General features: G+C 33.8%; 3 protein-coding genes and 1 long non-coding RNA gene across 6 annotated transcripts in view; 1 reads left to right on the forward strand and 3 right to left on the reverse strand.

Annotated features, from left to right (window-relative positions):
* The window catches only part of LOC106163449 (dynein light chain roadblock-type 2), a 5,305-nt gene extending 58 nt beyond the window's left edge, over nt 1-5,247 (reverse strand). Inside the window, exons 1-4 of the mRNA XM_087011740.1 lie at nt 5,157-5,247; nt 3,503-3,578; nt 2,192-2,359; nt 1-709 (exon numbers count right to left, since the gene is read on the reverse strand). The exon at nt 1-709 is cut by the window's left edge and continues 58 nt beyond it. Coding sequence (XP_086867866.1) covers nt 663-709; nt 2,192-2,359; nt 3,503-3,578; nt 5,157-5,159 — 294 coding nt within the window. The 5' untranslated portion in view covers nt 5,160-5,247 and the 3' untranslated portion in view covers nt 1-662. The remainder of the gene's footprint in view (nt 710-2,191; nt 2,360-3,502; nt 3,579-5,156) is intronic.
* Nucleotides 5,248-5,448: 201 nt separating this feature from the next.
* On the forward strand, nt 5,449-24,967 carry LOC106163405 (T-cell immunomodulatory protein). Of its 3 annotated transcripts, none has more exons than XR_015333739.1 (17): nt 5,449-5,679; nt 6,301-6,531; nt 7,203-7,254; nt 7,727-7,801; nt 8,170-8,279; nt 12,575-12,715; nt 13,203-13,291; nt 13,480-13,658; nt 14,165-14,318; nt 14,618-14,720; nt 15,373-15,419; nt 15,608-15,686; nt 15,884-16,005; nt 16,877-16,903; nt 17,144-17,200; nt 22,744-22,861; nt 23,361-23,378. XR_015333739.1 is itself a non-coding variant. In XM_087010351.1 (17 exons), exons 1-17 carry the CDS (start codon nt 5,493-5,495, stop codon nt 23,418-23,420), a joined length of 1,830 nt encoding a protein of 609 aa, XP_086866477.1. In that variant the 5' UTR covers nt 5,449-5,492; the 3' UTR covers nt 23,421-24,967. The 3 variants fall into 3 exon arrangements, 2 of the variants coding, with proteins under 2 accessions (XP_086866477.1, XP_013396437.2); XM_087010351.1 differs by lacking the exon at nt 17,144-17,200 and adding an exon at nt 17,064-17,119 and having other exon boundaries at nt 23,361-24,967; XM_013540983.3 differs by lacking the exon at nt 17,144-17,200 and having other exon boundaries at nt 16,877-16,959; nt 23,361-24,967.
* Nucleotides 17,446-18,390, reverse strand: LOC106151509 (short-chain collagen C4-like). The gene is made up of 2 exons (XM_087010554.1): nt 18,291-18,390; nt 17,446-18,088 (listed from the first exon to the last, which is right to left on the reverse strand). The coding sequence occupies exons 1-2, from the start codon at nt 18,388-18,390 to the stop codon at nt 17,589-17,591; spliced, it is 600 nt and encodes a 199-aa protein (XP_086866680.1). The 3' UTR covers nt 17,446-17,588.
* On the reverse strand, nt 18,632-19,832 carry LOC147762641 (uncharacterized). Its single transcript, XR_015333783.1, has 4 exons — nt 19,803-19,832; nt 19,640-19,709; nt 19,160-19,233; nt 18,632-18,783 (listed from the first exon to the last, which is right to left on the reverse strand). It is a non-coding gene; the product is annotated as an uncharacterized LOC147762641 (long non-coding RNA).
* Nucleotides 24,968-25,033: the final 66 nt, after the last annotated feature.

The following is a 25,033-nucleotide window of genomic DNA, read 5'->3' on the forward strand; positions in this document are numbered from 1 at the left end:
AATTATCTGTGTACAGATTTGAGTAAGAATCGCCAAAATAAAGAACAAAACATCATTTGTTTAGGGTTTCACCTGAAAGGTGTCATATCATCCACTTACAAAAAATTTTTTCTTGAACCACAATAATTTATTCCAAATATGTCAAAAAAGATAGCCTGGGCAATTTTAAATATCAATTTTCATTTACTGCAAAAATAATAATAATTTTTTTTTAAATGTTTGATTTTAAAAGAATCAATCAGAAGAAATAAATAATGTACAGATTTCAAACAAGCTGAACTACTGCAGAATAATGAAGTATATAAAAACACATTGTTCATACATTGTGTCAATATTCACTCTGTATGCTTTATATTACAGGTCAGAAACAGAGACAATGTAACATGTAGTTGCAAGCATGTTTATATGTATGTGTGAACTTCAAACCTAGCTACAAGTGTGTATTTTTGACACCTAGACAAAAATTGATCTAGGTGATAAACAATGCATGCCGTTGACACATCTGGCACATCCTAATTACAAAGTTATCTGAGGGATTATTGACAAAGTACATGTAAATTTACATAAATATCTCTGTGCACAATACGATGTGCTTTTTCGTCCATCTTTTTTTTTTCAGCGTGTTAAGAGATGTCAGAGATGAAATGTCCGAATTCCTCTTCTTATGCATCCGATGGCGCCTGGACACAAATGAGATGATAGTCCTTGTCTGAAATAAAGAAAAATAAAAACTGAATAAATATTAAATACTTAACCTTACAAATTAAAATGAGCTGGTATTTGTTGGCAAGAGATTCCCCCACCCCCCACCCCCCGCCATATCATTTCCTCATTTCTTCATTCTTAGTATTATTAAGGACAAAAATACTGGTATCTGGGATCTGAAAATCCATTTAATTAATCTGGTCATCTGTTGCCACTGTTATGCAAGTGCTTGACTTCCTAATGCAAGATTAACAATTTGTTTGAATATCATATCTAATGGATAGTGAGTTGTTCTACAGAAATTCACAATGAATACAAATGGCAGTATAGACAATTCACAGAATAACTTGAGATAAAATCACCAGTATATCCACTATATCATCACGGCCATAGGAGTCATACATTCAACAGTACTATGTATAAAACTTGAAGAAAAAAAATCGCAATCATATCACATTAACTACAACAAACAATGCTTAAAAAAGTTCTTTAAAAATTGCTTGAAAAAACCCAAAAATAAAAACATGTCTAGTGTGTATTAGTTTGTGTGCCAAAGGGAAGAAATTGCAACTGCTGTGTGTGTGTGTTTGTGTGTGTGTGTGTGTGTGTGTGTGTGTGTGTGTGTGTGTGCCAGCACGCATTTTACAGAGGAAGGAGTACAGCATGTATGCTCATGAGACAAAAATTAGCTACTGATAACTTGTCTGAGTCATCTTCAAACATTTTGAATAAAGATGAAATTTCTAGAGTTCAGGCTTTCATATCAACATTTGTAGCACACTACTATAAAATTCAAGCACATCTGACTTGATTCATAATAAATGACCTATATAAACTAAATTGTAATACATTTCCTCTCTAAGTTATCTATTATACAAAAGGTTATGGCTACACAGTGGCAACATTTAAGAATTTCTATCTAAAATAAAGGGTTCAAAAATAATATTTTGGACTCCCAAAAAGTTGGAAATCTGCTGACAGTCTGAAAAATCTTGGCCAAAATGAACAGTTATAATCCCTTCAAGTAAGAAAAAGAATCAGCTTTTGAAAGACTATGTTAATATGATATTTATAATTGAGGGCTAAGCCAACCAGTTGCCCAGCAGTCATTATGACAGGATATTTGAGCAGTGGACAGCATAACTTATGGTTAGACGGCTTGTTAAAATTTGTATGACTGAACACTTGTTGAAATTCACCCTCAACCCACATCCCTCTTTAAAAATCATTGAAAAAAGTGAACCTAACAAAATCTACTTATCTGACATAAAATGCTCTTAAAGAGCTTTTGAAAAAAAATTATGAGCTGGCCAGAGAAAGAAGTTGTCACAGTCCATTTTCTGTGCATATTTCACCTAAGAGCCATCACCAAGGACTGTCGCCAACAGAAAGCTGCTTCCCACATGATACTGCACGACAGCAAGAAAGGTCTTCATTAAATTTGCAAAACTAAAGCAACAGATTCTGACGCCAATTCAATACGTACCCGGTGCCACCATAATCTCGTGTTTCTTAGATCTAATCCTTACAAAAGACAGATCATTTGCTGGATCTAGGTCTCTGACAGTATGCCTTGCCTTTCCACATAACGAGGTAACCAATGTGGCATACTGGACAGTGGTGGAGTTATCAAGTGTGCTCCTGATTGGGATACCTAGAGAATATGAAATAAATAAATAAAAAAGCAAAAAAGCAAAAATTCTTCAAAAATATTTCTTCAGCCAATGGCCATATAAGCTGACAGGACTGAGCATAGTTCATCTGTATTCTGAGTGGACCAGCTGAAGTCTCAGAGAAGGAGACGCAGCAGTCAACTAGACTAATATGAAAGTCCAGTAGTAGATTTGAATAGTTTATTCCATTATTGCTCATTACCATTTGTAGTCCAAATGAATGTGACAGTTGTTCCTGTCATTATGAGAAATGTGATAGTTGTTCAACTTTATCTTCACTTATTATGCCAATTGTGATAGTTGTCCCTGTTCACTTATTATGCCAATTGTGATAACATGTAGCGGTCCCTTACTACTCTGTTTATTAATGAGAGAAATTACACCAGAGCTCTATAATATATAGTTATATAATAAAACGTAGAAAAATGTGAGGTCCACGTGCTAAGAAGGGCACTTGAAGTGTAATATAATGATAAAGAAATTTAAGGTTTTCTTTCAATTCTACTGGTAATCAGCCTCATTCACTCTTACATGTATTTCAGTGCTTTAACTCAATGTTTTGATTTTTGAACTGTTATGTCCTGACTCTTTTTTTTTGTTTTGAGAATTGAGATACTAGTAACCGTATTGTTTTAAAAGAGGGGGATGATAAAAAATATTGTGTTGCCTTAACACTCAGTGTGTCTTCACGACACAGAGGTATGCACCTGATGAAATCATAACTTTCTCAATGAGATGAGCGTTTATTAAGATGAACTGGGTATTTTAGTGAATAGTTGAGAAAGTTTTTGGGGGAAGCAGTAGTAGAAGAGAGATTCAACTGTTCTGAAAGAAAGTAATTGTTAACTTTGGATGTTTTCCACAGCAGAGAAAAAAGAAATGAGAAGAATGCAATAGTTGTAATTGAGAAGTGACAGCAATAGCCAGCCAACAAAAGTTATAATGCAGATGAGGAAGTGGGACTCCTGTGTTGCCCCTTGGTGTTACACTGATGGGAAAATAGCAGCTGGTGAATATTAACTTAAATCACCTGGACGTCCCATCTTAAAAAACTGGTAGTAATAACAGATAATATCAGTTTTAAAGACTTGAGAATTTATTGCAATCATTTTTCTAAGTATTACCTTCACTGCTGACCACAATAACTCCAATAACTCCCTTGTGTGCCTGGAGCCTCTTTATAGTTTCTTCAATTTCTGCCTGAAATAAGAAAGGGAAAATAAAGCATGAGTCATCTTACCAATTTAGTAACTTTAAGTTTGATAATCCAAATACTTGGCATTCAACTGGTAGCCAGCAAAATCACTAACTGGACAATGAAATTACATGATCAGGATCAGCGCACAACAACAAAATCAGTAACAGTAGTTTATTTTCCATTCTGTGCCAAAAGTTCAATCAGTAAGTTGAAATCAGAGGAACCTATGTCAGCAAAGAGCATAAATTAAAATAGACGTGGCGCTTTCGTTATTAACAACCTAAAATGGTCTGACCATGTTGAATTAATTTAGATGAAAAGCATGCCAAGGGTTGTATTATTTATGCCAACTTAAACATGCCAAACTGCCATCATCAGATCTTGTACAGGTGTAGTAAAATTCAGATTTGCCTTATTGTTAAATATGCTTGTCATGGGTGACATCTTGGACTCACCAGAGAGTAGTCTAATATATTAGAATGCACAAAGTCAAGGAAACTTGGAATTATTTTTCCTGATTTAAAAGATGATGATGCCTGGTATATGCAAGGTATCTGCTCAAATACAAACATGATATTTTAAGGGGTGTATCTACAAGTTAAATTTAAAAACACTTGATTTTCTTCACTACTCCACTAAGGTGCATTTCAGAAATGCACTCTACTGATAACTGCCAAATAAAATGAAACTTTGTTCAAATTTATTTTCAGAAGGGACAGCAAATAATCATTTGAAGTTCAATACAAATTTGAGAGATATAATGACTGAAGTAAAGTGGGTTTATTTTTTAAGACTATTTTTTCAGTCTGGAACCAGCTATTTGTAAAACTGCTACTTTGAAGTTCAATACAAATTTGAGAGATATAATGACTGAAGTAAAGTGGGTTTATTTTTTAAGACTATTTTTTCAGTCTGGAACCAGCTATTTGTAAAACTGCTACTTTAAAAATGAAAAACATTACTAATGATTTAGGAACTTTTGCAGTATGTATCCTCCTAATATATCTGTTTGATTTTCAATATCCATTCCATATTATTAATTTATGTGGTGACTTTGAGCAGTGTCTACACATCCAAATAATAAGTTTGACAATTCATTTACTAATTTAAATAATTCAATATGAAGTGTCACACCATCCAAACATTATGAGAGCTGAGGCCATTGCTGGGGTGAAAATTGCTGTGATCACATTGTTATTGGTCAAAGAGCTGAAAGGCTTAAAAGATAAAGCAACATTGCTTAGAAAATCTCCAAATTAATTCATTTAAATAGCAGATGCAATGATCAAAGTCACTACATAACTTACGTTAAAATTAGAGTGTTAAAGGGTGGAGAAAACACTGCAAAAGTATCATTCAAACAAGTCTTGTCGCAGTTTGTTTGAAACCATCGTCATTTGTTGTGAATTCGTGCATTCTGGAGCTCATCGCATAATTAGTCAGAACGACACATAAAGAAAATTTCAGAGGAAGCTAACATAATCTTATTCCCGATGGGTGCACTATATACCAAGGATATTCATCTACACCACATAAAATTGAATTTTAACCTTCAAAACTCCGAATTTGCAAGCACTTACCATTTTGTCAGCGCTGGTAAGATGGCTGTGGTTGCTACGTTCAACTGCGCCTGCGCAAATTGAAAAAAGAATGCGTCATTCAAGATAGACCAAAACAACCCCTATTTGATTATAATTTAGATTATTAGGAAAATATATATGTAGCAATAAAATATCCATTTTACTTTTTTCTAATGTTTATAAATTTACACCTTTTAATGCCCCTATGCTAATGCTTTTTAATATATATGATATATTCGGCATTTTAACAAAACCCTACTTCTGACTTTCTTCGATACGAATTTATGCAGTATCTACCGCTAGCATGTTATCCATTTTAAGCAGGAAAATGCCACTATGAGTGTAAAGAATATTTTCGCTGCTTTTTATTTACTGAATAGCCTTTTGTGTGGATGTAGCTGTAACGCCCAATTTACTGACATCACAGACGAAGTATTTGGCAAAAGCAAGGATGGGATTCTTGCGGCATTCGGAGATTTTAATGCAGATAAACAGACAGATATATTTCTGATCTCGCCCACAGGTTTGTTTTGTTCCATCCTTGCCTGTTTTGGCTTTACATGCTAATTAATTGCAGTAAGTAACTGGCGTGTAAATTGTAACTCTAGAAACTGTAGAAAGTACCCACTATTTAAGGCCAAAAACTGAGGCGAGTTTCGTCCTATGTTTTTCACTATTTACCGTATACCGGTACATAATGACGTATACAACTGTAATCATGATAATAATAATACCTACAAGACACCAAGGAAGTAAAAAAAAATGTGATATGCAACTAGAATGGAACTGTGTATTCTTCGAAGGTGCAGCTTTCATTAACAAATTAAATGGAATAAACTACAAACTTAAGAATGAAATAAAATGAATAATAGGACAGCTATCCTCTTGCTGTCCTAGATGCAAATACCTGAAAATCTTCAAAATGTACTGGCATTAATTTATCAAATCATGCACATGTTACAAAGCTTGTTCTACTTTTGTGAATGATAGTATGTCTTTTTTCTGGATTTTTGGATGAATTGTTATCATTTGGTTACTCAGATATATTCCTAAAAGCTGTTGCAAGTATATATCTATATATATATATATATATATCATATATATATATACTCATATTTTATGATGTTGAACCTTTCAACTCTAGGAAAGAATGTAGACATCCTGTTGGCGGTGGCAAATAAACAGTATGTCCGGGTAGCTGGTGTTGTCACCATTGCTGACACAGCAGGCAATATTAGCAGTGTGGTACCAGGAGACTATGATGGTGACTTATATATGGACATCTTAGTGACCATAATGGACAACACTGGCCTTTACACTGTTGAAGTCCACTATGGCTATTACATGGATTTAGACAGGAATTCTCTACAGATTGGTATGTATGTATGTATTATTATTATAGGTCAGGGTTTTTCCCAGGATTACAATGTGTAATTTCCTACAAAATTTCAGGGAGTCAAAGCCTTCATTTTTAAAAAAAATTAATAAGCTGTGTAGACATCTTTGAAAATATAGGCCACCCAGTGATACCGACAGCCATCCAAATGACGGCTGAAAAGTTGGCTTGGAAAAGTTTTGTGTAGGTGCATATACCCATATTGAACAGTAATGATATGCTAAACCTGTGTATGGTACACATGTATGATGTAGATTTTACCCAGGAATTTAGAAAGCAGTTCTGTAATCTTTGTCTTAGTCTTGACTAGGTATATGGTATGGATGTTATGTGATGGATATTCAGTGCGTTTATGGATACTGTAATTTTTTTTTTTTTTTAGGAATTGATGGGTGTAGCATGTCATACTACAAAATTTGCATTATGTATTGAGTCCGGAGAGTTGGGGGGGGGGGGGGGGGCTCTCTGGAATGACACCATTGTAACAGATGTTGAAAATATTGCAAAACACAAAGGTGCAACATGCAAGGCACAATGTTACAAAATTGGTGGCAACTTGTTGTTCTTGTTGGGTTTGAATTTTATTAGTAGTTAATTGCCAGCACACTAAAGACAGTAAAAGGTAAAAGTTCAATATTACTTTTTTTCAGTTGCTGTTTCAAATCTTACAGAAAAGTTGCAAGATGAGCCGCTTGTGTTAGAGTAAGTGCCCTCTTAAAATGTCTATTGAATCTCTCTCTCTCTCTTTTTTTTTACTGTACAGAATTGCTTGATGATTCTGAAATCTGGTAAATCATAAGGACATGTATGCAGCAAAAGTAATGAGACATATTAATAGAAAAATTGATATTGTTATCTCAACCTCAGATAATTTTCTTTAAAGTTTAGACAATAAATAATCTTTATCTGTTTGAAAATAAAGTTCATTAAGTTTGATATTGGGTTAACTCGACATACTGTATACTGTGAGTAAAAGCACTGATTTCATTTCTAATCCTTTGCTTGCTGATGTGCCCAATTAATGATATTGACCAATTTAAACTTAAGTTCTTAAATAAGTAAACTTAATGCCATATTGAGGTCAACTATACCGATTTTATATGTGTAGGATCCTATCATATATTATGAATTATATATAGTTATAATGATTATAGTCCTTCATATCTTCTTCCAGTATGAATGGAGACTTCATACCTGATTTGTTTGGGGTAAATCAGAGAGGCCAAAGACAGTACTGGGTGGCTGCCAGGTGTGTTCATTTAAAAATGCCAAGACATCATTATATGTGATGGTATTTGGGAAAAAGAGCTATTTGTCTTCTGACAGTACTAGCTGTCACCATTTTAAAAATGGTCCTGGAAACAAGGCCTAGATTTCATTTGTTTCCTTTTCTCAACAGGTCTTTATATGATTCAGTAAAAAGAAATAATAGCTATTATTATTATAAATTCAAATGATTATCCATAAAGATAAAAATAGCAAAAAAAAAAAAATTATAATGTTAATAGAGTGCCTGTTATTTAAAGTATACTGAAGTCATGCAAGCCCATGAAGAATGGAATTTATTTTCTTTTAGGAGCTACTTACATTATAAAATTATGAACTTTGTATTTCCAGTAACAAACGGAATTTCACTTCTGTAAATATAACAACTCCAGCAGGGCTAAGTGCAATCAGAAACCCACATTCCAATGCTTTTATAGACCTGAATTATGATCTCAGTGCAGGTAATATTACTCATATACTGGGTGACTGAAAAAATATTGCTAATTTTAAAACGCAATTACTTCAACAGTATTGAAGATATTGTGATGGAATTTGGAATATCTTAGGAAAATGATGTCTTTGATGAGTGTTGAAAATGTCATGATTGTACCTTTTTATGTACAGACACAGATGTGTCTGTACATATAGCCATCATCTGCGTCTGTCGTCGCCGTCGTCGCCATCGGCGCCATCGTCGCCGTCGTGCACTTTTACCGATAACACGATAAGTGGAACACCGTTTTTGCTTTTGGCTTGAAACTTACAGAACTGGTGTATATTCCTAATACACAGGTCAAGTTCGAAAATCAGCATGATCGGGCCATTTTTAGGGAAGTTATGCTGTTTTTTCACTTTTTTCAACATATATGCAGCACCGATAACACGATAAGTGGAAAACCATTTTACTTTTTGGCTTGAAACTTACAAAACTGATGAATATTCATAATCCGCAGGTCAAGTTCGAAAATCAGCATGATCGGGTCATTTTTAGGGAAGTTACGCTGTTTTTTCACTTTTCTCAGCATATATGCAACACCGATAACACGATAAGTGAAATAACATTTTACCTTTTGGCTTGACACTAACTGAACTGATGGATATTCATAATATGCAGGTCAAGTTCGAAAATCAGCATGATCGGGCCTTTATTTTAGAAGTTATGCTGTTTTTTCACATTTCCTCAGATTCAATTATTAGGCATGTTAACAGTCTCATTATTTAACTAATAAGATACGTAAAAGTGTTTGTTTGATATTTCCTGCATCTTTACAACATTGTTAATTGATTGTGTAAAAATGATGGTAAACTTGTTATTGTGTATTGTGAAATAAAGTGTCAAAAACGGTAATAAACTCATCATTGCAGTTTGTCAGATTCAATCATCCACTATGTTCAGAATCTCAGAATGGAGGAAATTGGACATTAAACACTGTTCTATTGATATTTTTCCCATCTCATCAATTTTCTTAGTTGGTCATATAAAAATGGCAACAAACTGTTTATTTTGTTTTATGTTAAAAAAATGTTAAAAATGGAAATAAACCCATTTCAGAACAGTGCTGTCTTGTTTACATTTTGGCATTTTTAAGATGTGACTTTGAAGTTTCATGAGTCTGCAGACCTTTGCTAATCACATTTTCTGAATATCCATGATACTAATATTTTATGATTAAAAATTGATGGTCATTATGCTGTTAAACATTATGTAATATTGCATCAAAATTTGAAGAAACCCCTATTTTGGGCACTGCTCCCATGATGACCATTTAAGAAAAACCATGTCACTTACTGTTTTCAAACTTACAGGAAAGAAACATGGGTCTAAAATACAGCTTCAGTAGGCAATGCAGTCTGTTTGGTAATTTTTTCTGGCAGTTAAACAGTTTTTTGTGAAAATTTAATTTTTCACATATTGGCATTTTCAAGGTGTGACTTTGAAGTTCCATGAGCCTGCAGACCTTTGCTAGTCACGTTTTCTGAATGTTCATGTGACTAATATTCCATTATTAAAAATTAATGGTCATTATGCTGTTAAACATTATATAATATTGCATCAAAATTTGAAGAAACCCCTATTTTGGGCACTGCTCTCATAATGACCATTTAACAAAAATCATGTCAATTACCGTTCTCAAACTTACAGGAAAGAAACATGGGTCTAAAATACAGCTTCAGTTGGCAATGCAGTCTGTTTGGTAATTTTTTCTGGCAGTTAAACAGTTTTTTGTGAAAATTTAATTTTTCACTTATTGGCATTTTCAAGGTGTGACTTTGATGTTCCATGATCCTGAAGACCTTTGCTTGTCACGTTTTCTGAATGTCCATGTTACTAATATTCTATTATTAAAAATTGATGGTCATTATGCTGTTAAGCATTATGTAATATTGCATCAAAATAGAAGAAAACACAATTTTTGGTGCTGCTGCTATGATGAGCATTATGGGAAAACCGTGTTATGACTGTCAAACCTTTAAAAAAGAAACACAGGACCAAAATGCAGAATGAGTTGGAAAAGCAGTCTAATTGGCTTCTTTTTCTGGAAGTTATACATTTGAGTGAAATATTCATTATCTTTTTGGCATATTCATTGTGGGACTCGGAGCTCCCATGGACATGAAGCCGAATGGTAATCAAATTTTCTACATGTCCATTCTATTTATTGTCAATGATCAAAGATTGGTGATAATTATTCTATAATTTATTATGTAATGTTACATCAAAATTGACAACAATATTTTTGCATTGCTACTGCAAACATTATGAAAAGAAAACTGTGTTACTTATTATTATTTTTAACTTACAAGTATGATTTTTAGGATTGGCATGCAGTTCAAATTAGAAAGCCAGGTCAATTGGGTTATCATTTATTATTGAATTTATGCAATTTTGTGTGAAATTTTCATTTTTCTCATTCTTGCACTTTCTAAGTATAAACTTGAACTCTGATGGGCCTGAAGCCTTATGCTTTTACTTTCGTCGTTGTTACCTGTTGTGCATAATTAAAATTTGATGTTGACTGTGCAGTAAAACATAATGTATTATTGCATCAGAATTGGTAGTCTCCTATTTTGTGCATTATTGTTTTGTGCTTTTCTTAAGATGTGACTTATGGGCCTGAAAGACCTTTGAGAGGGTCAGTCTGTTAATATCCCTTGGGTATCACTTAGCTAATTTCTGAGTTATAAAGTCATTTGCCTAATTGATAGGCCATTAAAGGAGATTACATAAAGCACACTTGTTGATATTTCCTTGTAAACTCCCAAAAGTTAAGCTCTCTGCTAGATTAATATTAAGGAAGCAGTGATAATTATGCAGGTTATTATATATATAATCAAAGATTAAAAGTTTGAATAGCAGCTTCATTGAAATTATATTATTACCTCAGGCTCTGCCTAGGAGGTTATATTTTCACCCCTGTTTGTCTGTCATCAACATAACTCAAAAAGTTATGGCCCGATTTTGCTGAAATTTTCAGGAACTGTCAGAATTGGGCCAAAGAGGACAATGATTAGTTTTTAGTGGTGGTCTGGCTCAATAATCAATCAATAATCAACAATAATCAACAATTGCTGCCTTGGCAGAGGTCTGCACTCTCGGTGGTTTTCTAGTTTTGTTATGTTTTCCTTTACAATTTTTTCTCAAACACTTGCATTTGTGACTTTTAACTCTCGTCCACTCGAGGCTCTGCACATTTTCTGTATTTCCACATAAGCAATTGTATTGTTTTTTATGTCTTTAAACATTATATAAAATTATTTTATGCGCTGTCATCATTTTTCAAATATTGAGACTTTCATCATGTGACTATAGTCTTTCATGGTCCTGAAACTGTAATCTTATTGAAGGGGTGGATTGAGACCATCTTCTGGGTCTTCTTGAAGACAGGTTATTAAGTTTATATTGACTGGTATCTAGTTTTTTCTGTTGGAAGACCATCAAAATGGAGGATGGATCAACATAGATACTTTGGAATACTGTCAGAAAATATCTCAGGGTCCGCTCCTGTTATTGACCATGTTACCTGTTGTGCATGATTAAAATTCAGTGTTGACTGACAGTGCTATTATGAGCATTATTTATTATTGCATCAAAATTGACAAAATGACCTTTTTTTGCATCTTTATTTTCTGTTTTTTGTCTGTACATTTGACAGCTTTGCTGCCTTGTTTAAATTTTGGCACACCAAAAATAAAATCTTAAGTAAAAAAAAAAGGTCTACCAGACCATGTGACTTCTGACACGTGCCTGTATCTGGCAGTCTAGAGACCTGTCGTGGTTTTGCTACGATGTCAGTATCAAAACTGTTTCACTTTAACACTGGAAATTTGACCAACAATAATATATCAGAAATATGTACAATATTTCAGTTCAAAAGGTTGTGAACTGTTGAAGTTGAAGTTATTGAACTTTATTGAACTTTGGTATATCACTCTGGATGAGAGAATGAACCCTACTTAGTTACTAGCTCAAAAATTTAAACATTGAGGATGAAATTCCTTATGTTGATTGAGGATAAAAAGTTGATTGAGGATGATATTTCATATGAAATGTGATCATCTTTTGTTTTTGATATTATTTTATGTTGCCACAGTGAATATAAGAAAATGTACTTTAATATCAAAAACGTAGCATTATACTGTACTGTTATTGAATACTGGTTTAGAATGACCTGAAATGAACAGACAGTGCATGATGCTTTTAATTTGATCCAATCACTATTACCCCAGTATATCACTGGTTTGTTTATATTTTCAGATCTATTTGTAACTACATCCAATGGAAGTTTTGAATACTGGCTGAATAAAGATGGAGAGTTAACTTACACCAGGACAGTGAGAGCAGGTGCTTTCTCTGGCAGCCAGATGCTTATTGGACAGAGTGTTTTTGGAGATTTTGGTAAGGAAAGATCTGTATATGTCAGACATTGTTCTGTTCAAGACAGTGTTTTAGAATTTGCCAAATTGTGCAACTCAGCAGAGAGGGGCAATTACTTTTAATTACCTTTAATGTTGAACATAATCTTGTATTTAATTTAGTAAGAAAATTTTATTATGTTTGAGACAAATATTGGAATTTATGATTATAATGATTTAATGACTGAATTGGTTTGTAGACCTAAAACTTGCTAGAACCTTTTACGAGAATGATCTATTTCCATTTGTTTCTAATTAAATATAGATCTACAAGAATATTTTGAAAGGAAATATTTAATTCTAAATCACACTGCATTCAGCCTATTTGATAGTGGTTGACAAATTAAGCGTTCCTGTTATATTCCAAATTGGATCAAAATTCCCTTCCTCTTTATATTACAGATGTGTCTATGCTAAGATAGTGTTAATAAATAAGCATTTGGTGTAATGATTATTTTAATTTCTTTCAGGTGGCAGAGGAGAGATGGAACATCTGGTGCCTGTATGTTCAGACTCAAATTGTGGAAATAGCCAGATTTTTGTATTTACTGATGAAAAGGTAGAATGACAAATTTTTTTCAGAATTTTAATTCTTGATTTTTAAAAGCCTTTTTTAAAAGCAAAAAACACTGAGTATGTATGAAAGTAAGCTTAAGGTTTACAGTTTGCAATAATTATGCTCCTTTTTTCCTGAAAAGAAAAAGTGAACCACATTTCAACTTCAGTCATCATTTTTTTATCCTTCAGTGGATCAAGTTGCCTGTAAGTTTCAAAGATAATAATGGAGTGATCTGGGGTTTTAAGCCACCAACCAAGAATTCTTACAATAACATCAAGTTACCTGTGTCACTGAGAGTAGGTGACTATGACCATGATGGTTTTCCAGATCTTCTGGCAATTCTTTACTCATCTGGGAGGGAATCTGAGTGAGTTTTTTTTTTAACTCAGAGTCTGATGATTTAGGTTAAAACTAGAATCAAGCAGGTGCCTTGTGAGCTCTTTTATAAAGCCATTCCCTGCAACTGTGGGTACTTGATTGTCATTGCTATGTACTTTTAACACTGTCTCATATCTGCATTTGATTTAAAGCTCTTAAGTACAGATCATATCTGAATAGGGGCTTTATTGGATATTTATCTTGATTTCTATTGCTTGAGCAGGCTTCGGTTGTCATTTAGGGATTTGGTGCTAAAAACTGTGCAATAAAATTAATGAAAATTTTATAATTTTTAATTTTAGTTTTTAAATTGAGTATAGCATAACCATTTTAAATGGCTGGATTCAGTGAATAATTTGCTTTTATTTTACTTCTTAATTTATATAAATGTACTAGAAGTTTGTTAAATGTAGCAGTTCCTAATATTAATCAAAAGGTATATTATTTTATGTTTTTATTGTGGCTTGTTTGTCAGACAGTTGAATGCCTTTCCAGGGTATTGCAATCGAGAGTGTTTCTTCTCAATAACATACCGTGTACATCAGAAGAGTGCCAGGCACTGGGGAGAACATTTCAAGTACAGTGGACACTTGGGCTAGGAGATGTCAACAGCCCTTTAGTAGCTGCATTCTTTGATATATATCAGGAGGTTTGTGAAATACACATGCATGCAGAGAGAGAGAGAGTATAAAATTGTTTTATAATGGTGGACTGTGAAAGTGGAAAGTAAAATAATGGTCTAAGATTTATGGTTTAATAGGACTTTTATAAGTTATAAAATGAGAACTCGGTATAAACACTTAATATATCAGTGAAAAAGAAATGAAAACTAAGATCATTAGGAATCTGAAAAAACAATGCATTCATCCTCTTCTGGTATAAGATTTCATTCAGCTAAATGGTTGAACATTTTGTTCACATATGTTATGCCATTGTTTTATTTCACAGGGACATTTGGATATAATTGTTTCTAGTCAGACAACCTCTGGTGTAAGGCTTTATGCATTGAAGAATGGCCTTGATTTAGATGCTTGCTTTATAAAAGTTATGGGTAAGATATTAATTGTTATTATTATTATTTAACTATTAAAGATGGCCACTTTATTATATATTATAATTATAAAATTGTAGCCAGATTTGGTGTATTGTCTTACACTGATTTACTATGGTACACCATAATTATATTGCATTGCTTGTCACATTTTTTTGATTTTTACCAGATTCACTTGGTGCAGTTGTTGTGAAATGAACATTATGTGTATATACATTATAATAATAAAGTAGCTTTCACTGTCAAGATTTGATAAATTATAGTGTGTTGTATCATATACCTGTTTTTATCATATTAATGTTAAGAGAGGCCCAATTTATACATATATAACAGCATAAACACAGTTGGGTGACTCTGTTGAGAAGTAAACTGTGTCAATAACACTGCTCATAAACAAATATTCTTATACTTTTTTACTTTAATTTTCAATTTTGTGGGTAATTTCTATAAATAAGAAGTCAAATTCATAATATGTATTTTGGCTCATTTGATATTGTTATCTACATTAAACAAAAAATTAAATATTTGATGATGAAAATTTAAATATTATATTGAAAAACTAAGGAAACCTATCATGTCTTTCCGTGATATCTGCCTTATCTGGTCTTTTAAATTCCACTAACTGAAATATTTTTTACCATTGTAATTACAGTGCTAACAGGACAGTGTTATGGCAACTGTACAAATGGAGGGAAAGCTGTAAGTATATCTCAGGTTTTCTTATAACCGTGTATATATTTATATCCAGGCATCATCCAGTAAGTTAAACATTATAAATAAAAATGTTATTTGGTTGCCTGTTATTTGTTGTGTACCAAAATTCCAGTAAAATTAATCAAAGTGAACCCTTTGATATTATGTAGATGTTTTGTGTGATATATTTTCAGTCATATGGTGTGAACCAGCCAGGCCCCACCATAGAATACTACAGTACCAGGCCAGATGGCACACCAGAGAGAGGGCTAGGTGAGGGTGTGTGAGTGTGTGTGTGTGTGTTTGACAGGACAATCTTGCTAGTATTCTTATAAGTATTGTCTTTCAGTTATTATATTCTTAACTGTATTATTGTGTTAACTCTCTCTTTTGATTTATAAATTGGGCTAGATATTTGTCTTAACTTAAAAATAAGTGGTTATAACCTGGAGTGGTTCTGGTTATTTCAGCTGGCCAGCTGTCACAGTCTGCCCATTTCTCTCTACAGTTACCTTACACACTGTTTGGCCTGGCAGAGATGCCAAACTTTGTGGACACGTTAGCTGTGGGGATACCACAACCCAAGGGTCAGGTAAGACTGCTCTGTTTGTAGTTCAAATAAATGATCGAATGAGTAATAATAAAAAAAGATGCTCACCTCAGTGTTTGCCTTTTAGGTAACTTTTTGTGATGGATATACCCCAACCCAAAAGATGGCTTTGACTTTTTATTGCTAATTAAAAACTGTCTTCAGAAAATTAAAATACCTTTTTTTTCATGGTTTACTCCTAAAATTTAATGTCATTTTCATATTTTTCATCCACTCATTATGTTAGATTAATTCTGATTTTCAGTCAGCAAGAAACAAAACTCTTGGCCATCTTAGGCTTTCGAAAGCTTCTTTTATTTTTTAATTTAAATTTGTTTACTTTACTTTTTATGGATTTTAAGATTTGAATGTTTCACCATGACATATATAAGCTGGACAATTTCAATTAATCACTGCTCAAAAGTTGGCTCACACAGATGCTAATTTTCTTAATTTTCTCACAAACTGTAAAAATCCTAACCGTAAATGCTGGTGTTCAATGTGATGATTTTCATTTTGTTGTTGCATTTCACAATTCAGTCCTTTTTAGCCCTTAGGCTTTTCATCTTTAGATATTAAATATAAAAAAATCACTTAAATCACAGATAAAATATTGTATCAAATACCTAATAAACAAAACCTATAAACTTCTTGTCCTAAGTTGTACTTTCTGAGACAATGAAAGGCCGTTGTGAGATAAACACAGCGTGATTCTTTCTATGAATAATCACCTCCATTTTAACTATGTTAACATATATGTGTAATTACATGCATGTGTATGTGGTTTGTGTACTAAATGTTATTAAACATGCAACTGCATTTTTTATAAGAATCATTCAAAAAGTCATTGGAATTTATTTGTATGTATTTGCAGCCTTTACTGAACAGCACCTGGACCTCTGTGATACCCAACTCCCAGCTGGTGGTGATACCATTCCCCCAGGGTGAACCCAACAGGTAAGATGTCTAAGTGTGTCACAGGTGATTCCTAACTCCCAGCTGGTGGTGATACCATTCCCCCAGGGTGAACCCAACAGGTAAGATGTCTAAGTGTGTCACAGGTGATTCCTAACTCCCAGCTAGTGGTGATACCATTCCCCCGGGGTGAACCCAACAGGTAAGATGTCTAAGTGTGTCACAGGTGATTCCCAACTCCCAGCTAGTGGTGATACCATTCCCCCTGGGGTGAACCCAGCAGGTAAGATGTCTAGGTATGACACAGGTGTCAAATGGGAGGCTGTTAAAAGTGAATACAACCCTCTCACACTTATCTGTTTCTGTTGGGGAAATATATATACTCAGATCATTGGCTTTTACAGTTAATGTCACAATAGGTCTGACTCACAAACAGGTTTGTCTGATCAGGATTCGTTTGAATTATGCTTCCATAGTTCAGGCAAAATTTATAATTAATATTATTATATGTGGCTCATACAACATGTTTCTTAGAAATGCCACTGCAGTAACCTTGATTTCAACATAAAAGCAATTCCTAAAGTCATTATTGAAAAAACAACACAGTCAAACAGTTCTTTTGTATGGTTACTGTTCAATACAGACAACACAGGTCAGTCTTGGTATTGTCACTATTTAGTACAGACAACACAAGCCAGTTCTCTTCCATCCACATATGGTGGACAGGTGAGAGTACCACATTTAACCTCAGCAGTGTAAAACAGGGCACCATTTGTGCTTTTATGACCACCAGCTACCACTTCTGGAGCTTCATCAAGGCAGACAAACTCTGTTCTGTGGTTACCGTGACTATTATGTTCTGATACCAGGTATCCATTGTACTCTGTTGTCCACCCAGCTGGACATGTCTTCTTGGCTGGTATCATCACATGACTGGGGCGTGTTTGGGTGTAGTATACAGCACAGGGGGCATCATGCTCAGCAAAATTTTGACCTCCTGTATTGGTTGTTGAAAATATGTTAGGTTTTACATTATGATATTCCACCCCATGTATGTAAGAACCTGAATCTTGCCCTCCATCTTGGTATTTCCCCCACTCTGGTGTCTGTGGTAAACACAGGTAATTACTGCCTCCTCCAGTCTGGAGATACTCAGTTCCAGAAGCTATCCCTAAAGATAAAGTTATATTATTCAGATGTTTTTTATTTTAAATTGGAAATGAAATAATTAAAACTGTAACCTTACATAATTAGTTGCTTACTTTTTTTATGCAGAGGAAGATCAAGTATAAAATCTGAAAAAAATATAGTACAAGTACAATATACTGAATTATCCATAGTAAAACCATGTATTACCGTAACATGTATTTTACCTTTGTACAAAAGTTTTGAATGTGTTGAACAAGATGTTCTGCCCCAACGTGTAAACACTGCACCTCCATGATTGTTGATGGCCGGCAGACCTGAAAACATACATTAAACCCAGACCACCATATTGTGAACATTACCCTACTATGACTGGTATTGCTCTTAGAACAGATAACATGAAAATGTACACTTTCAAAATTGACATCAAACTTATTTTTACACACCAACCCTTGTCCCATTTATTTGTCTCTTAACTAAAACGTAACCTTTAATAAAATGGAAAAAATGAACCTGTAAATGAAGTCAGTGGACAGGAATACAGAACATATTTCCCAGATTGAAAAAAAATTAACAAAACTAAAAGGAAGATATTCATGTAGTTAAAGCACCAGACAAACCTGTAGGTGGCACCCCTATCTGAGTTCCAATTTGTCCCAGCATTTGTTTGAGGGTATCCAATGTTAGAGATCCTGGGTCCCCTTTAGGTCCAGGTGGTCCCTTGGAAAATTGAACAAAAATATTGGGAATACTATAATTACACAAAGGAATGTATGTTAACAGGATTATAAACTGGTGATATCAATTACAGATCTGTTATCTATGAGTTGATTATTTGGAATTACATGTCAAGAACATTTTCAGAAGTATATCTCATGGAACACTTAATTTTTTTTTTATTAAATGACTGTGCATTTTCATGATATTAAAAAAATAGAAAACAGTTTAATGTTTATTTTTTGATATTTCAAGAATTGGATATCATAGTTCATAGATTGCATTATTGTCTAATTTTAAATCAAAACTAATATAAATATTCAATCATAATTTTAAATTACAAAGCTATTGAATATATATCAGTCATGATTAGTTTTACCTGTATTCCATCTTTACCATCTCTCCCAGGTAATCCCTGTGGTCCCTGAACACTGCTCCTTGAGGAGTTGCCAACTGAAAAGTGTATATTAGTAATTTTTTTAATTTCTTTGGATAATAACTTTGTCTTTGTGGAATCAATAAATGTATTTCATAATTACATATCAATTCTGACAGTTACCTTACCATTCACAAGACATCAGTCAACTTTGGGAAAAACCTAGCCAAGAGGTGACCTCACCCAAAATCAATAATTGTATAATACTTAGTAGTACAGGTAAATTGAAATATGAATTAACATCTCATTTTGCCTGTGAAATTTTACTGTTACTACTAATTGATCATTCTTCATAATGTTTGTTAGATAAAATGAGAATTTTATTGATTAGAAAGTAAAGGCATCATTTGATAAGACCTTAAGTATGGGGTAACAAATGTTTTCTGCTTTAAGCTATAATAAAGAGAGCAGACCTACCATTACCTTGTAGTGGTGATTGATATCCAAGCAGTCCAATGATTTGCTTGAGGCTGTCTACTGTTAAACCTGGGTTCTGTCGATGAATTTAAGATATTTGTGATAAAAAACAATGAAGTGTTCACATTCTGTCATTTCCCACAATGAGAACAAAAAAGGATAATGTTACAATTAAGTCATATCTACATAAAAAAATCATGTATGGTATTCATTTGGTATTTTTCACTATCAGTTCCTACTTATTTATGTTGCATGTCCATGGCTTCATACTCTATAAGCAACTGTTAAGTATTATATAATTATTATAATCATATACTCTGACATACGTTTTTATTCAAGAGAGAAAATTTATTCTAAAAGTCATGCAAATCGTCATAAGTGAAGATCAGTAAAGTTACCTGGATTCCATCTCTTCCATCCCTGCCATCTCTTCCTGGGGGTCCCTGGGGTCCTTGTAGACAGCCTGAACTTACCACTAAAATATATGACACAGTGGCTTGAATTGCCTGTTTTTTAACATGATTCTTGATGCAAGTGGATACTCAACCATATGGTGTCTGTTGTCAAATATAATATTATCCGAAATTGTATAAAATGTTAGTTCAAGACATCCAACAAATAATATAGCTTACAGTTTCCTTGCTGCACTTGTCGCTTGGTAATAAAATGGTTTCCATGGCGAAGGTTTGTTGCATTTCGTTCAGGACCAATGATAGTTTGTGCATCAAGCTTTAACTTGATTTTCTGAATATCTGACTAATTTAAAAGATTAGATTAGTCTTTATACTATACAGTAGATCTATCACTTTCAGTATATGGAAATTGTTCAACATAGGTTGGTAAGATGTAAAATCTTAAGCCTCTCTTACAACCCGTCGTGCGTGCTTAGAGATCGTGCGTCCTCGGAGTTCTCGTCAGACGTAGCGTTGTCGCAGGATGAAAATTAAATCGCAGCGGACGAAGTAGTAAGTACTTTATGAGTAGGTGTGTCGTGCTCTAAACGTGGGGCCCGCAAGTGGTCTGTACGCCTTTTTTTGGAAGTAGGAAGAAGTAAGGAGCACGTACGATCTGTACTCGTGTCGCACACAGTGAGTGAGATAATCATACGTGTATTGCAAGTGAAGCGTACGTTTTCAGAAACCGTACTTACGAAGTAAGAGAAACGTAATAAGCACGGAAGTGGAACGCACGGATAATCAAAATAATATAAAAGGGAGCACCGAGTCTCTTCATCATTCACTGTTTTGGCTTCCAAAAAGGCACTTCCAAGAAGGATGCGCCATCGACTTCTACAGCTGCTAATGCTAGAGGAGGCCGAAGATCGTGACGCAATGCTGGCAGTGGTTGCTCGGGATCGCCTGCACTTTTATCGTGCTGGGCACGTGCGTCGTCTTAGTGTGACGCACTTCACAGGTATGGTAGTAGTACTCGCCACGCACTTTGGAAGTAAGATAAACGCACGGAGGAAGTGCGCTCACCCCCCTTTTTGTTAACACGTACATTGAAAGCAAGTTAAACTTACGAGTCTCTTGCGTGGTAAGTACGTCTTCGTGGTAAAATACCCCGTAATTTCTGCATGCTTTTCCTGTGTTACACGCACGCCTAGCGCACTTACTCAGTACTTTTGTCTTGCGTGCTACGAGCGTGCTCCAGGTGTTCTAATTGTCGCAGACAGGTCGTAGCGAAAAACTGGCCGGCCAGTTTTCGGGCTGCGTGCTTTGCGTCGTGTTTGCGTCCACCAAAAATAGTACGCTCCACGTGCGTGTATCTTACTACTTGGCCAATTTTTTGCACGCAAACCGCTCGTAGAAGCACGCACGACCGGTTGTAAGAGTAGCTTTAGTGATAGTTAGTTAGGAAATTGACAATGTTGGGGTTGGGCAGAATTTCCAGTACAAAATACCTTAAGTTGTTTGTTTTCCTGCCTCAGTTTGTTCATCTCTTGTTCCTGCTTGTTTAGTCTTTCAACCAGTTTTATCAACACGGCATTACTGGCACTGTCATGATGATGTTGTAAACTTGATGCAGTGACAGTAGTAACAATAAGGGCAGTGAATACATGAAAATACATGATGTACACCAGTCTGTAGCAGCCAAGATGCTGACCTGGGCGAGGCAACGAAAACTCTTATATTGCTAAAGCCATGATTTATCAAGTGGACATGTCAGATGTTTACAATGTGGGTCTTAGAAAGTTGGTTTTCTACAAATATTTGACTAGTGATAGTTTTAAGGAAGCAGCTTATATTTTTCCTATAAATCATGTGTAACTCTTGATAACCAGTGACACATTCAATCACAAACCTCTTACTCCTCAGTTTTCCTCATTAATTAATACTCTTAAGGTTAATGTGCACCTCCAGGCACTCTTTTTCTTGGCATTTAGCAGTTCAATTTTTTAGGAACAATAAAAACATTGTGATGTGTCTTAAGAAATTAACACTACATCTCTCTAATGAAATCAATAATGTATGTGTATAACTGTATATGTAAACTATGTTAGGATAAAGTATTTTTTCCATGCTTACATGAGTTGCTTTTTAGTTTCCAATGTACATCATGCAATTTAACAAACTATTTATTTCAGTTCCAAAACTTTTTTGAAATATTAATATAAATTCTGTAGCCTACCATTTTTTCATAATGAGTAGTTCGTTTAATAACATTTTTTCTAGATTAAAAGGGTAATATTATATTTCAACAAAAATATTAATAGTTGGAACACCTTATAGCGGGAAAAATTATATTCTTTCTTCAATTGACTTCACTGTATGATGCTTTTTTTTCTACTAAGTCCAGGAACTTTATCTTTGAGGTCTCATTTAGCTGAACATCATACATGGCCAAACACAGGCCCCGATCAGAATAGGGGACTAATTAGTCTGAGGGTCAAATACAGCGAACCACAACAAAGCTTGCCGTCAAATCTGCTAATAGACACTGAATAGATATCCCGTGGGGAAGTATTCAAGCGGGTCAGCCATATTTTACCCTCGGGTTAGTAGGTCCCCTTTTCTGAATGGGACCATAGGCCACCCTAACTAAGCCACTTGTACAGAATATTTTATCTTTCCACATGTAAAAGAAATGTCTATTTTGTGTCATTGCAGATGGAAATACAAGTTATTTGTCACCCCTAGTCGCCTGGTGATGCTGACAGGAGCAGCACTGGCAGGCACATGTGGCTTTATAGCTGGAATAGTGGGTTTACTGCAGTGGAGAGAGAAGGTAATGGGTCAGAGTTCTTATTTTATTTTATTTTATTTCATTTTAATTTATATATTTTCACTATCAATATTTTGATTATTTCTGTTTATTTATTTACATATTTATTTGTTATAATTAATATGACTTCCATTTTTCTTTGTCTCATGAATTAAGGATTATCATTTGCCTAAATTGCTTTCAAGAGTTTGTTTGTTGCTAATAACATTGGCAACTAAAGAAGGCAATCACAGTTTACAGGTTGATTGAAATTTGGGATAGTTAATGCTACTTTGATTAATGACAAACCCAAATGAGATTATTTTTGAATTCAAGTCTTGAGTTGTGTTTTTATTTGTAATGATTAAACATATTTCTTTTTGGTTAAAAGGTAGTTTTTTCTAAAGACCATAAGCATTTTTTATGTATGAAACATGTTGTCTCCTTATAAATTACATATTTTTACATAATTTTTACAGATCTTGTTCACCACAATATTTTCATTGTAAATATTTCTTTTCAGAGAGAAGATCAGAAAGAAAAAAGACAAGAATCTCACAAATTTCATTTTGATGCCATGTAGCATACAGAACACCCTTGCCTTTGGCTCCTGGTGCTGAGGAACACTGGATATCCAGTTTCACTTTCATTTTTATGTTATGACTGTAATGAACAGGATATGTAGTTTCACTGTGATTCTAAGTGACTATGAAAACAGTTTCTCTTTCATTTTTATGATGTGCCTGCAGTGTAAGGAAAAATTATTTTTACTCTAGCTCTCTGTGCCACTAGGCATCTACTGTTAGTTACTAAAAATAGTATTTAATAATAATAATATATTTATTTTGAGTCTAAACTCCATATTTATATGTTCGTTAGACTTTACAAATATGTACATACAAATAACAAGTAGACAACTGGTCAAAGCACACTGTGTACACGATCTTGTCTCCCTTAATAATTTAAAAGTTGCATACGATTTGATGTGTCTGGTTTCCATTCATCCTGATTAGTAAAATTAATGTTTATAAAAGTGAAGTTTTCTCTGAAAACTTGTGGTGGAAAGTTACAGAGCTGTTGATTTATTTATTTGCTTTTGTAATCTCACATCTGTGCTTAATAATAAACAAAAGTTGGTTGTGGTGTTCACTCTAGAAATACAGAGGTTCCCTCAAAAAAAAAGGCAAAAACAACAAATAGCTCATTTTCTTTCTTGGATTATATTGGAAAAAATACATGTACAATACCACAAGGAATGTGTTTGTGTGTGCGCGTGCCTGCCCATATGTGTATGTGTGTTTGTGCATGCCTTTAATCATGGCAGAATTGAAAATAGTTTGTCTGCTCTAGAAAATTCTTTTGACAACCTTATTCCTTCTGATAATTTTATTTATTATTGATGATATTATGATATAATACTGAAAATTTTCATTAATGTTTTTTAGATTTCCATGATATCAATTTGAAAAAAAAACAAAAAACGAGTGAATATTTGACAAATTGGATCAAAGTGGGGAAAAGACTATACAGTTAAGTTTTTTTCAACAATTGAGTCCTAGATTTAAAAGTTCAATCAATTTATTTATACAGAGTAATAATATTTGATTTAGAAATTTGAACCGAATGCTTTTTTTTTCCAGCTCAATATTGTTTTTCCTAGTCTGCATTATTTAAATGAATGTTACCAATAGAAACATTTGATAGCTGCTTAGCTGTTTTACATAGTACCATTTCAGTTGAAAGCTTGGCTGTACAGACTTCTTGATATTTATTTTATTAATCTTTTCAATTGGATGTTGGTAAAAAAACTTGTGACATGTTTTCATATTTGAATGATTTTCTTTTTATTCTTTAAGTAAATGTATTAAGTGCTTTTTAAGTTTTATATTAATGCTACAAGTCTCTCTAATATAATTCATAATTGTTAAGTACACAAGTGTTAAACATCCAAAATTCATTTTCCCAAAATACTTCCAGCACCTCCGTTTTGACAGCTTTACCTCCCGAAAGTGTTGGTTGATCTTTGTCTCAACCATTGAGATGTGCTAACCATTCATTTTTAGGTCTTGTTTCTTAGGACACATTCACTGTGTTCAAAGTATTTCAGAGTATTAAAGTATTAAATTCTAATTACTGTGTCTGTCCATTTGCCCACTCAATAACTTTAAAAATTGATTCATACTTTTTTTTAAATTG

This window comes from Lingula anatina, chromosome 4 (genome assembly GCF_051362555.1).
Source record: "Lingula anatina isolate TDL-2025a chromosome 4, LinAna3.0, whole genome shotgun sequence".
In the NCBI taxonomy this organism is placed as follows: Eukaryota; Metazoa; Brachiopoda; class Lingulata; order Lingulida; family Lingulidae; genus Lingula; species Lingula anatina.